A 14,566-nucleotide genomic window follows, 5' to 3' on the forward strand; every position below is an offset into this window, starting at 1 on the left:
TCAACCCATGATTTTGTGCATTTGGGATTCTCAAAATCACTTTTCATCACCAATCACAATTCGATGCAAAAAAAAAAAAAAAAAGACTTCCTTTCGTGCTGTTGAAGCAACATTTTACTGATGACTTTTACTTTTCGGTTTTCCATTTGTCTTTCGTTCAGTTGATGTGGCACCCATTTTCCTTCCTTTAAAATCTTTCCCATTGCTTGTAAACAATCAGAAAATGTTTGCTGAGCAACGTTTAATCTTTCTGCAAGTTGTTTTTGAGTTTGACACGCATCTTCATCCAATAATGCTTGTAATTGTTGGTCTTCAAACTTTTTCGGTTGACCTGGACGATCTTTGTCTTTCACATGGAAATCATCACTTTCACAGCGTTTAAACCAGCGTTCACAAGTATCTTGAGATGGAGCATGTTCACCATAAGCTTCCCGAAGTATATGATAACTTTTTCTTCAAAATAAAGTAATGAATTAAAACTTCCTGCAAATGCTCTTTTTTGGGGCATGAAATTTGACATTTTTAAGCGTAAAAATATCTATGATGTTAACACCTTCAGCAAATTTGACATATGAAGTTTTGAAGCTTGCTGTCAATACAACAAAATAGCATACATTTCAAATCGCATATATGTCAACATATGTGTAACTCCATCTATTGAAAAAAATCCTCTTTATTAACTGGTACACCTAGTAAACTGGTTTGACTGACACTCATTCTGATGATGATGGGAACGGGGACCTAATGTCTTGATTCAAAATGCAGTCTAACCTAACCCTTAATCATCTCTCATGTACAATTCTAATATCAATGGAGAAGGTGATAATTTTTTTATAATTATTGATGAGTTATTGCTGCTTGAATATCTAAAAAAGTTGATTGCTATTCTACTTACTATCTGGGTTATCTTTGAGAACAAAGGACTCAATTAAAGAAACCTATAGGAAAATGATCAGTATTTCTTTTTGGAATTAGGAACTATTATATGGTGTTTGAATTAGTAATTTTAAAAAAACTTATTAGAACAGCTTATACTTTTATAGTCATAAAATAGAATGCTCTGGGAAGGCAAGAATTTCTGTCTTCTTTCACTGCTATATACCTAATAACTGGATACTCAAAAAGGCTTGAAAAGATTTGTTGAATAAATATCAGTTTATTAAAATCTTGAATTTTTTTCAGTGTTTACTTTTTGGGGAAATATTTATTAATTTTATCACAGATTTAAGAAATAAAAGTGGTGGTGGGGGGACGAGGAGAGAGAGACTAAAGAACTTATCCTATATAATAAAGAGGTAATATGCAAATTAACCCCCATGCCCTCACAAGATGGCTACCTACGACCAGGCCGGCAGGGAGTTAGTGAGGGATGACCAAATGACTGAACAGCAGGCTGTGTGGGGTAGGGGGGCCTCGAGGGGCGACCAGGCTGGCAGGTGGGGGGCAGTTGGGGGCAATTGGGTCGGCAGGGGAGCAGTTAGGTGTCAATAGGGCTGGCCAGGGAGCAGTTAGGGAGTGATTAGGCTGGCAGGCAGAAACGGTTAGGGGCAATCAGGCAGGCAGGCAGGTGAACGGTTAGGAGCCAGCAGTCCCCAGGCAGGTGAGCAATTAGGAGCCAGTGGTCCAGGATTGTGAGAGGGATGTCTGACTGCCGGTTTAGGCCCGATCCTGGGGATCCCGGATTGGAGAGGGTGCAGGCTGGGCTCAGTGGACACCACCCCCACCCCCTGTCCCATGCATGAATTTCGGCCTCTAGTATACTTATATGCATAACCCATGGGATGTGGACAATAGGGTGGTAAGGATCTGAGGGGTGGTAGGGGCTGGACAGAGGGGATTAAAGGGGGGGGTATGGGAGACATCTGTAATACTGCCCACAATAAAAAAATGAAAGAAATAAAAGCTTATACGAATAAGTAAAGTAACTTGTTTTCTTTACTTTTTCTTTTTTTTCTAGAGTACCTGAGCCAAGACAACATTTATACCTTCCTGGTGGTTCAGAAACGAGTCTCTGTAGAACCACAAGCAAAGAAAGGAAACATTCTGTCTTTTTCTTAATTAATTTGACTACATAAGATACTTGACTTCCAGGAACTAAAACACAAGGAAGTATTAAAATTATTATTTGGACATCATTGGACATCCATCATACTGAGGAGTGTGCTTTGTGAAGCTTCCCGAGTAGAGATTTGGAAACTTCCTTGGTGCTCATTTATACTTTGGACTATAAGCATGAGTGAATTCTGGTTGTGTTTCAACTGCTGTATTGCAGAACAGCCTCAACCTGTAAGTATGAATTAATATACGCACAGATTGGGTGGGTGCTTGTGAAACATACTGCTGGTGCTCAAGTTGAGAATCAAGACCCTAGCAGTAATTGCAGGGCAGTTCTAAGGAGTGTCACAGAGAGTAGTTCAATGGATCTCTGAAAATCTGGTAAAAAAAAGGGGGGGGGTAAATTAATGTTTTTTTGAGTAAATGGTGTCATAAACTGTGCTAGACCATTGTACATAACTGGGAAGGCTGTGCTCTTTCACCAAGTAGATGACTTCTGGAGGAAAAGTGAGAGAAGGAGCTAAAACAGCTCAGTTGGCCTTGGAAATCAGGGGTGCAAGATGTGACAGCCAGACCAGATTGCACTCACATTTTTTCAGTTTACCATCTCATTTTCCTAACAGAAACCCTTGGATCTCTGAAAATCTGGTAAAAAAAAGGGGGGGGGGGTAAATTAATGTTTTTTTGAGTAAATGGTGTCATAAACTGTGCTAGACCATTGTACATAACTGGGAAGGCTGTGCTCTTTCACCAAGTAGATGACTTCTGGAGGAAAAGTGAGAGAAGGAGCTAAAACAGCTCAGTTGGCCTTGGAAATCAGGGGTGCAAGATGTGACAGCCAGACCAGATTGCACTCACATTTTTTCAGTTTACCATCTCATTTTCCTAACAGAAACCCTTGGAGGAAGATACCATTATCCTTCTTTTCCAGTTGAAATAGATCCAGTTTTTTTGCCCAAAGTCATATTAGGTAGAAAGTGGTCTTGGCTGACTTCTTTTTGGCACATGCCCCACTTTTTTGTGCCTCTAAACTATGCACACATTGTTAGCTCTACTGAAATCCTGCCCTCCAACCTCCAATTTTCTGTTCATCTAGACCAGTGGTTCTCAACCTGTGGGTCGCGACCCCTTTGGAGGGGAGAGAGAGAAACATTAGTGATGAGAGAGAATCATTGATCAACGGCCTCCTGCACGCCCCTTACTGGGGATCAAGCCTGCAACCCAGGCATGTGCCCTGACCGGGAATCAAACCCTGACCTCCTGGTTCCCTGGTTCATGGGTTGATGCTCAAGCACTGAGCCACACTGGCCGGGCAGGTGCTAGCTTTTTAAATCCCCTGGAAGTCACTGCAGCCAGACAAGGAGGGGCTTGCAACAAACAGTGTGGGGAGGTGTTCCAACACTGGCTGCCTATCTCTTTCTTCTCTGTGATCAGAAGTGGAGATATTTGGAGGACCGGGTCCTTTTTGCCTACTCTGGCTACCATAGCTGAGTGTGAGCTGCTCTAGGAACACAGCAAGAGCTGGCTGATGGGTAATGCTACTGTGCTAAGGGCTGACATTGCCTGAAATTACTGTGGTTTACCTTTCAAGCCTTCCGCTGGTGGTTGTAATCCTTGAACAGACTCGAGTTCGAAAATAGTTACATCAGGCTGATTCTGTCCCTGTGGTTGTTGGGTGGCGATGCACATTCCTGGTGTTCCATGTCCACCATCTTTCTGTTTACTACTTTTATAATTTTGGTTTTTATATTTAGCGCTTTGATCTGTGAAATGCGGAATATTGGTTGATTTGTGTGGTGTGAGGTGGGAGTTTAACTATTCTTTCATGCTAATCAGCTATCTAAAGACAGTTCATTAAATAGCTAATCTTTTTATTAGTGATTTGAAATGTCATCTTTATTATATACTATGCTTTCATATATTTAAGAGTCCATTTCTGAAATACATTTCTTTTGGTACATGTGTTTACACATATACTGGTACTACCATATTGTTTTAATTGCTGGTGTTAGTGTATTTTGCTGCTTCATAGAAGAGATCTCTTTCATAGATCTTTTTCAACTGTATTGGTAATGTCTTATTTTTTAAGTTGGATTATTATTTGAGCCCTTATTATTTTCTTCATGTTTTTATTTGTATGAGATATTTCATAATGCATATTTTTATAGGTGTTTACTTTAGGATTGCATTAAATTTAGAATAAGGGGTGAGAATTGACATCTTTAAAATTGAGTAATCTCATTGAGAAACATGGCATGTGTCTTAATTTGTATAGACCTTTTCATGTAATTTTTGCATGTTTCTTATTAACTTTGTTTTAGATATTTTATGGATTTTATATTACTATTCTGCTTTAAATTCTGTCTTTGACATTTCCTAATTGGATTGTACTAATGTATAGGAAACTAATAATGTTATGTACCAATTTTTTATGCAGAAACCTTACTGAACACTTTATATTTTCTAAATATGTCGATATAGTGACATTTTTAAACCTTTTTCTGATACATAAACCTTTTGTGTTGTTGATATCTTACAGCATTGACTGAGATCTCCAGTATTATGATGTTGAGTAGTATCATTAAGGCTTGAGCATCCTTGCTTCTCCTGACTTTAAAGCAGCGGTTCTCAACCTGTGGGTCACGACCCCTTTGGCGGTCGAATGACCCTTTCACAGGGATCGCCTAAGACCATCCTGCATATCAGATATTTACATTACGATTCATAACAGTAGCAACATTACAGTTATGAAGTAGCAACGAAAATAATTTTATGGTTGGGTCACAACATGAGGAACTGTATTTAAAGGGCCAGAAGGTTGAGAACCACTGCTTTAAAGGGATAGGTTGTAATTTACTTAAACATAAAATGAATGTGTAAACATTTTTAAAGATTATGGAATACTTGAATCCTGTTGCCATTTTGTTTTTAATATTCCTTGTAATTTTTTGTTGGAAATTAGACATGATAATTCTGGGTAAAAGGAAGTGAAGTAAATAGGCCTTTATTATGAGGTTTTATATTTATCTGGATAGGGGTTAGACCATACTGTTTGCTGTAGCTGTAGGTGAGGGTAAAATTTCCTTCAGTATCCTTGTATGTGTTTTGAGTTTCCCTAGAGACTTCTTAAATATTCCCCTATTATATAGGAGCCATGTTACAGATGATGGTGAGGTGGTGGGGAAGAGGAAACTTTATGTACTGCTGTGCTTAGATTTCAGTCTTAGTGAGTCTGCCCCTGGGCTGTGATGAACACAAGTACTTCTCAGTTTTGTTTTGGTTTTTACTTAGTTCATACAAAAAGGCTAGAGGGGACTGGAGTTGGGTATTTCTTTTTCCCTATGTGGAAGGCTAGTGTGGGCTAGAGTTGGATAATTCTCTTCCCCAGAGCTGGTTAGTTTCTAGTAAAACCCATCGATTGGGCTCTGGTGAAGTAGTTTCTCTTCAGGATAGGTTTTGTTAAGAACAGAATGCTCTGGCTTACTTACAAATGGCTCCCATTCCCCACTCATTGCTGAAAAACACGGGAGACCTTTCTCTGATGTGCACTTGAAGAACATGGTAGAGTTCCTGGAGGCAAAACTCACAGAAGTGTGGGGTCCCCCTAAGACTGGACCCGTGAGGTTTTTTACTGTCAGACTTGTCTACGCTAATCCTCCAGCAGTTCAACAGTTACAGGTTAGGTTTTCCTACACTGGTCCTGGATACCCTTGGAGGTTTCACCTCATGGTAACTTGTGATTTTTATATCTGCCTCTCTCTCCAATTTGAGGGGCAGTGGTTCTCTCTGTGATCCCAATTCTCGAATGGCTGTAAGAATTGTTGGTTTTCACTTTGTTAACTTTTTCCTGTTGTGTGGGCAGGAATGACACTTTCCAAACTCTTACATGCCAGACCACAAACCAGAAATTGTATTGCCATATTTTTTTTAAGATTGATTACTTTATTGCTGGTATTCATAACATATATAACAAAGTGAATCCTGTTCCAATATGTGATCTAGGTATACTCATATATAGCCAAAATAGCAAGGCATAGATTAGAAATTTAAATGTCAGGAGCATACAGCCTTGGAATTATAGATATGAGACATTGGAAATACATTTTTTGCTGTACAAAGGATATGCAGCATGAGTTTTTTGCACACATATAACATGTCAGTATTGTGTTATTGTTTAATAATACATATTTGTATGAAATATTCCACAGGAATTCCATGGGCATCTGATTTCTTAGTCTTTTGGTCTTGCTGAGAAATATGACGCAAAACTGAACAGGGCATTGTGGTTACTGCAGTGGAAGAATAGCTTGTTTGTTGGCACTTAATGACTTCACTGACAATTATATGTATGTTTATAGTCTACAAAAACATATCCTTGCCATTCCATTAGGCAGTATCAAGAGTGCCTTATTTGAAAGCTGCTTAGTCATCTCTAAATACTTTAGTTTTCTAAAGTATTTACTGAAATTAAGTGCCGCATGCCATCTCTCCCACTCGTTCCTTACCACCCCCTGCTCTTGCACATTCCATGTGTGAAAAAGGAATAACCCAACATTGGGAAGAACATAGACTTCATTTTTCTGTGTAGTAGCATACAAATCATACTTTTTCTTCTGACTCCTTCATTTTAGGACAGTATAATACAGTCCCATTTTTTTTTTAGCGGTAGTAATCCAGACCTCTTTAATTGATGGTAGTATAAATGCTGTAGTTGCTGTTGCTAGATATAGCGAAGGCTGTAAATTTAAAATTGGATGGTGCCTTACAACACAATTTTTTAACACGTTAAGCCCCATGTCATTCACCGGTGACTGACACTATACTTTCCGTCCAGAAGACAAAACAGCCTGGGCGCTTAATGTGTTAAAAATGGAAAGGTTCATAAGCTATTTACAGGACTGTAGTGAATTCTTGACCTACTTATTGTTGTGCATTGGAGTACAGGTGGGCTTCTTTTCCCCCTAGCTTATTGAGGTATAATTGGTATACAAAAAACTGCACATAATAGCCCTAGCTGGTTTGGCTCAGTGGATAGTGTCAGCCTGCGGACTGAAGGGTCCCAGGTTCGATTCCAGTCAAGGGCACATGCCCAGGTTGCAGGCTCGATCCCCAGTAGGGGGGGTGCAGGAGGGAGCCAATCAATGATTCTCTCTTATCATTGATGTTTATATCTCTTTCTCCCTCTCCCTTCCTCTCTGAAATCAATAAAAATATATTAAAAAAAAAAAACAAAAAACCTGCACATAATTAATGTATACAATTTGGTGAGTTTGGGCATATATATATATACACACAGTCCTGTTACGACCACCACAATCAAAGACATACACTTCTAAGGTATCCTCAAAAAACAGAATATTTATTTACCCCCCCCCCCTTCTATTCATCTATTCATGTTACATGCCTTCCCCATTTGATGTTTTTGCCATATGGTATTGATAATTGCTATTTGTCTCTGAAATGTGTTATTTTAATTAGACATGTACAGTCACCATTATTAGCGCATATAATAATACTGCTATTTCTACAATGGGCCAGGTACTGATGAAATAACAGTGAACAAAACAGGCATTGTCTCTGCCATTATGGCTTTCACTGCAATGGCAGAAATATGTAGTAAATAAATAAGTGTATATGATGTCAGGTGATGATAACTGCTCTATGGAAAAAGAAAGCAGGAACATAATATAGAGAAGGAAAAATGGTGGTATTAATGTGTACCGCGCAGTCCTCTCTGATGAAGTGATTTTTTAAAAACTATGTATTTTTATTGATTTCAGAGAGGAAGGGAGAAGGAGGGAGGGAGGGAAAGAGAGAGAGAGAAACATCAATGATAAGAGAATCATTAATCGGCATATTAGCATATTATTATATACCTATAGATGAAGCAGGCCATTTCTTAGCAAGCCAGGTTGCTGCTCTTTTTAGTTACTTAAAATGTGACATCAGCAAAAATAATAATAATTCAAAAGTAGATGATATTATAATGAATCCCTTGTACCCATTTCTCAGCTCAGTCATTTTATTGTATCTGATAATTATTTGTCTCATTCCATTCCTTTTTCCCTTTCCTGCATTATTTTGAAGCCAAATCCCAAGAATTATATAATTTTATCCATAAATACATGTCAATATTTATTCCTGAAAGATGACTCTTATATAACATAATCACAATACCATTATACCAAAAATATTAATAAGTTATAAGTTTGCTTTACATGTAAGGTATAATAAGCATGAAGCAAATATTACTCAAATTAAGAAACGGGGATTGCCAACACCTCAGAAGCCTCCTAGTGTGCTTTCCCATTACAACCTTGCTCCAATATAAAATAGAACCAGAGGCATGGATACATGGAACAGACTGACAGCTGTCAGAGTGGAGCGTTGGAAGCAGAGAGGACTGGATGGAAGAAGGTGAAGAAATTAGCCACATAACATATGCTTAATCCATAGACATAGGCAGCAGTGTGGTGATGCCCAGAGGGAAAGGGGTGTGAGGGCTGGATGGAGGTGGGCAAAGAAGATGAAAATAGGGATATCTATAATAATGTCAGCAGTAAAAATAAAGTTAAAGGAAAATCTGGGTTAACAGTGTGGTCCTAGGTATTATGACCAATGCTCTTTTATGCCTTGTGTATATGTGTTGTTCTAGGGTATATACCTGGATGAAATTACTGGCTTTAAAGTCTAAGGACATTCACTTTTACTGTGGGAGAGCACATTGTTTTAAATTTGCTGTTACTAATTTACATTTCCACCAGCAGTTTGAGTGTCCCAACCATTGTTCCATATCCTCATCAACACATGGTGTTTTCAGACTTTTAGATTTTTATCAGCCTGGGAGAAAAAAGTATGGCATCTCTTTGATATTTGACCTTGCATTTTAATACAATGAGAGCGAAAAGTAACCTGACTTCTTGGACTATTAGGTTGTCTCAGTAAATCAGAGATTTCTTGAAATAAAATTCCCCAATTTAGCTCTGCTATACTTTTGTTCATCAGCATTTCCATTTATATACTAGCATGAGGTCATTTCTTTCAGAGTACAAAAAAAAAAAGACACACTTAGATAAATTGAAACAGATTAAGTTAGGACATTATACTGTAGCAGCTTTCATTTTTGTAGTTAGTTTAAGTACGCTTAAGCATTTATCTACTATTTACTGTTTCTAGGAACTACTGAAGAAATAAATGCAGTCAGTAGCCACCAGGTATTTATGTCAACTATATACTAAATATAGTATATTTAGAGCTATAAATATAGTAGAGCTTAATTGAAAAAAGAAAGATGAAAAATAAAAACAGAAGTTCTGGTATGTTCCTTTCACATCCCAGGACCTCTTGGGAGAGCATATCTCACATGACAGACCATTGAATACAGAACAAGTTAGAACACGGAGCTCTGGAGTCCAAAAATAATATGATTTTTAATTGTGATACAAATAATTACCACTAAAAGGAAAATAAAAGAAACCCAGGGGGAATTTTTTTTTTTTTAAACTGGAAGAAAACCTATTGTGGTCAAGTAACTAAAAAATACACATATGTGGCCAATAAGCCCCAATGAAATTTTTTTCCCTACATGATCTTTAGAAAATACTGTCTGTCCTCATGTTTATAAAGACAGTCTTCCTCATCTGGGAGGTCATGTTAAGTAGTCAGTGTGTGCTTCTATTAACTGGCCATTTCTATGAATGTTGAAACATTTCTTAAAAGGTCTATTGTTTGCAAGTCATCTGACCCTATCTGGGAGATTGTTATGTTTAGAAAACACAGTCTTCAATGACAAGTTCTGTCATTCCTGTAAATGATATGAAAATCTGCATCTTTTAATAAGGCTGTGAATTCTTAAAATGCCTAAAATAAAGTTGCTTCTCTAATAAACCAATAGCATTAAGCTTTGTTTTGCTATTGGGTTTTATAAGCTTAGAAACAGCAAGAATGAAGGGGAGTAGGCCTTTATTTATCTAGAGTTAGTGTGGATTGCGTTCTTATCTCACATGGTGCAGTATATACAAATAGGAAAGAAAGTAATACTCTTAAGGAACTCAAACTATTATTTTTGAAATCAGAATTAAAAAATCAATACTAGGCAGGTAAAGTTTAGGTAATAAACTAGTCATTGTTGTAGGAAAATAAAATGGTTATGCAATTTTTATATAATCTATGACTAAAGAGAAATTAGAATTTAAATAATTTCTGGGGACTGATGGTATAGTGGTATTTTAATTATCTGGGCCTGATTTTTATGATGTCTATGATATATTGAACATTTTCAGAAACACTTTTTAAGAATCTTTTCATTGATGATGTAAATATATGGTAAAATAAATTCTGTTTTCGTATTTATCTGCCTTAAAGTTGTAGAATGGGTAAACAATATTACAGGTCAATTTTATTAGTGGCCCTCTCATATGCAAGACAAAGTCTGATCTCAGCTATGTCTCCTTAAGTACCACGTACTCTAAAGATTTGCCTGGTTTCTTATCATTTTTGTACATAATAAACATTCTTCTAATTTTTTTAGATAAGCTATTTCGTTTGCTTATGTTCCATTTATTTTTGTAGATTGAACTTTTATTTCCTTGAAAAGCAATTTCTTATATTTCTCCATTTTAGTAGTTGGGACATTATTTATTTTGTTTTCATTTGTGGTTTGTTTTCTGTTTTCATTGTAAACTAAAATTTTTCATACAATCATAAAATTTTAGCTCTTAAAGGCATCTAAGCAACATCTGTGTAGTCAAATGCATGTACATACACATGCAGATTTGGAAACTATATTAGAAAGTTAGCTAGTAACTTAAATTAAGACTAATGAATCAAAACTAGTTAAAGACTAGTTTTTTTTTTTCTACTTTATGTTTTGGTAAATTTTATCCAAATGAAAAGGAATACACCTATTGGAAATGAAATTGAATTATAAGACTATGCCAATATACAACACTAGTTTTGATGAGGTGGAACCAGCAGTTTTAACATTTTATTTTATTTTAGTTTTTTTTTTTTTTAGTTTTAACATTTTAAAAGACTCTCCTTGCCACCAAATGTTAATTATTAATCTGACTTAAAAATTTTTTTTTATTTATTTCAGAGAGGAAAGGAGAGGGAGAAAGATATAGAAACATCAATGATGAAAGAGAATTGTTGATCAGCTGCCTCCTGCACGTCCCCCATTGGGGATTGAGCCTGCGACCTGGGCATGTGCCCTGACGGAATCAAACCATGATCTTCTGGTTCATAGGTCGATTCTCAACCACTGAGCCACGCCAGAGCCATGTCGGCCAGGCTTATCTGACATTTGTAGACCTTCTTAGTCCAAATACTTTCATATACATTAACTTAATGATATGCATAACTATCATCTTAATTCACTCCCCCCCCCTTCCCTATCTCTTTGTTTTGTATGGTTTGGATTTTGGTTTTATTTGTTCTTGCTGTATCTACCTGTCATCTTTTTTTTAAAAAATATATTTTATTGATTTTTTACGGAGAGTAAGGGAGAGGGATAGAGAGCTAGAAACATCGATGAGAGAAAAACATCGATCAGCTGCCTCCTGCACACACCCTACTGGGGATGTGCCCCCAACCAAGGGACATGCATGCCCTTGACCGGAATCGAACCTGGGACCCTTCAGTCCCCAGGTTGACGCTCTATCCACTGAGCCAAACCGGTTAGGGCAACCTGGCATCTTTATATACACAAATACTTCTTTTGCATGTCTCTATTATGTATATATGCATATACTAACAATTCATTAAGATACTAGAAACAGTGTTAGCTGTCTGTGAGTCTGGGTCATAGAATAAGTAAACAGAACCTCCTCTAAGAAAAGCAATTTCTAGATGCCATTTTCTTGCCTATCTTAAGAACAGGTAAAATTAGTAAGAAACATAAGACAAATGTGATTTCAGTAGTGTTTAGCTCTGGGAAATTTATCTCATTTTTAGGAGCTTTAAAGTTAAGGGTAATTATAAGAAACTAAATAAGTTTTTCCCTCTTTTTTCTCCTCTTCATGAGATCTGTTTTTTTATGGGCGTTAGAGTTATTCAGATATGGGTTTGAATTTTAGTGCCAGTACTTATTTACTGTTTGACCTTGAGTAGATTAATTAAATCTTTGCAAATAGGAATAATGATAAGAAAAATAGAAGTAATAATTTTGTTTCATAGGATTCAGTATATTAAAGTAGATAATAGATTAAGTGTTTTAAATAAGATAATTTATGTAAAGTGCTCAGCTAGTACCTGGCATATAGTAAGTGCTCCTATTATGGATGTTGAGTTGATAAATTCTTTCCTCTTTTTTTAAATAATGTGGGTTTTGGCTTTATTTTGTTTTTATCTCAATTAGTTACAAGTACATTTTATTTGAAATGAACAGAGGTGGTTTTGTTTTGTTTTTAGTTACCAGGAAGAGAGATCCAATTGTCTAATATAAGAGAGGATGTTGGACTGAGCACACATACACACAAGCTCTCTCTCCAAAACCCCACTTTACATGACATTAAAGGAATTTAAAAACAAAATGTAGCTCTGGCAGGTGTGGCTCAGTGGATGAGCGTCAACCCACACACTGAAGGGTCGGTGGTTAGATTCCGATTCAGGGCACATACCCAGGTTTCGGGTTTGGTCCCTGGTCAGAGTTCATATGGGAGGCAACAGATCGATGTTTCTCTTCCTCTATCTAAAATCAATTTTAATAAAACATTTAAAAAAAAAAAGAATTTACTTTAAAAAAAAAGGCCTCCGCTGAATGAAAAAACAAAAGGCACAGAATGCTCCCAGGAACAAGCTGGAATTACAACTGAAATAAGGAAAGGCCTCCTGAATAACCAATGGAAAACTCATAGGAGAGAACCCTGATACCCAAGGACCGAAGGTGGAGACCGTATACAGACTGGTAGGAGGGGCAGAGGCTCGAAAGGGCTGGCCAGTCTCGCAACTGAAGTCCCGGAGAGGTGTGTGTGTGTGTGTGTGTGTGTGTGTGTGTGGTGGGGGGTGGGGTGGGGGTGGAGTGTGCCACTGAGAACTCTGGGATATAATCCCAAAGCTGGGCTTCCCAGCAGAGAGCACCAAACTGAGGATGGTACCCATATAGCATCTAGCTGTGAAAAGTAATGGGGTGCTGTCTGCCAGGGAATGGCAGCTGAAAGTTTGGGCACCCACTTAAAGGGCCAATGCACAAAAATTCCCTTTGGAGCCACCCACCTTGTGCTGTAGCAGAGGGAGGGGGAAGTGGACTGGAGCTGTGAGAGCAGAACCCAGGACTGGGGACTTGGGGGATAGGGCTCAGAAGGCAGACACCCCACTTTCCTGGGCTGAGTCATTCCCTCACACAGCTGAGGACATCTTTCCCACATAGACATCTGCCTTGCCTGGGGGGAAAACAGTTGGCACACCCTATAGGAAAACATCTTGCCTTGAGGCCACTTAAGAGATTAAAAGTAACAATTAGACTCCTGACAGAAGCAACTGCCCCACCCTGTTGAAAAAACTCTCCACACCTGAGGACGATTGCCTTTGGGCACTTCAACTCTGAATCCTATTAGTCTGTAGACCTGCGGTTCTCAACCTGTGGGTCTCGACCCCTCTGGGGGTTGAACGACCCTTTCACAGGGGTCATCTAAGACCATTGGAAAACACATATATAATTACATATTGTTTTTGCGGTTAATCACTATGCTTTAATTATGTTCAATTTGTAACAATGAAAATACATCCTGCATATCAGATATTTACATTACGATTCATAACAGTAGCAATATTACAGTTATGAAGTAGCAACGAAAATAATTTTATGGTTGGGAGTCACCACAACATGAGGCACTGTATTAAAGCAGTAGTTCTCAACCTTCTGGCCCTTTAAATACAGTGCCTCATGTTGTGACCCAACCATAAAATTATTTTCGTTGCTACTTCATAACTGTAATATTGCTACTGTTATGAATTGTAATGTAAATATCTGATATATAGGATGGTCTTAGGCGACCCCTGTGAAAGGGTCATTCGACCACCAAAGGGGTCACAACCCACAGGTTGAGAACCACTGGTATTAAAGGGTCACAGCATTAGGAAGGTTGAGAACCACTGCTGTAGACAGAGGTGGTCTCTGGAGGCTTTGAGTCTTTGCCTGATCCAATTAGTCAGAAACAGCCTTTAACACTGTCCTGCACTAGAGATTGAGAAGTATAGAGGATCTACCTAAAACATAGTCACAAACCAAACTGACAACCAAAATGAGGAAACAAAGAAACAACCCCCCCCCCCCAAAAAGGGAAACAATCCCCAAATGAAAGAACTAGTAAGTTCTCCAGAAGAAGAAATATAGTGGGGCCTTGACTTACGAGTTTAATTCGTTCTGTGACGGAGCTCATAACTCAAATTACTTGTATGTCAAATCTTTTTTTTTTAAATAATTTTTTAAAAAATTTTTTTTTAAATGTATTTTATTGATTTTTTACAGAGAGGAAGGGAGAGAGATAGTCAGAAACATCGATGAGAGAGA

The 14,566-nt window shown here is 37.7% G+C and overlaps 1 protein-coding gene across 2 annotated transcripts in view; it reads left to right on the forward strand.

The window, feature by feature from the left end:
- The window catches only part of CDC42SE2 (CDC42 small effector 2), an 89,454-nt gene that overhangs the window by 55,519 nt on the left and 19,369 nt on the right, over nucleotides 1-14,566 (forward strand). For both annotated transcript variants that reach the window (XM_005865526.2, XM_005865525.2), the window contains exon 3: nucleotides 1,958-2,286. In XM_005865526.2, coding sequence (XP_005865588.1) covers nucleotides 2,233-2,286 — 54 coding nt within the window. In that variant the 5' untranslated portion in view covers nucleotides 1,958-2,232. The remainder of the gene's footprint in view (nucleotides 1-1,957; nucleotides 2,287-14,566) is intronic.

Source organism: Myotis brandtii, unplaced genomic scaffold, assembly GCF_000412655.1.
Source record: "Myotis brandtii unplaced genomic scaffold, ASM41265v1 scaffold208, whole genome shotgun sequence".
Lineage (NCBI taxonomy): Eukaryota > Metazoa > Chordata > Mammalia > Chiroptera > Vespertilionidae > Myotis > Myotis brandtii.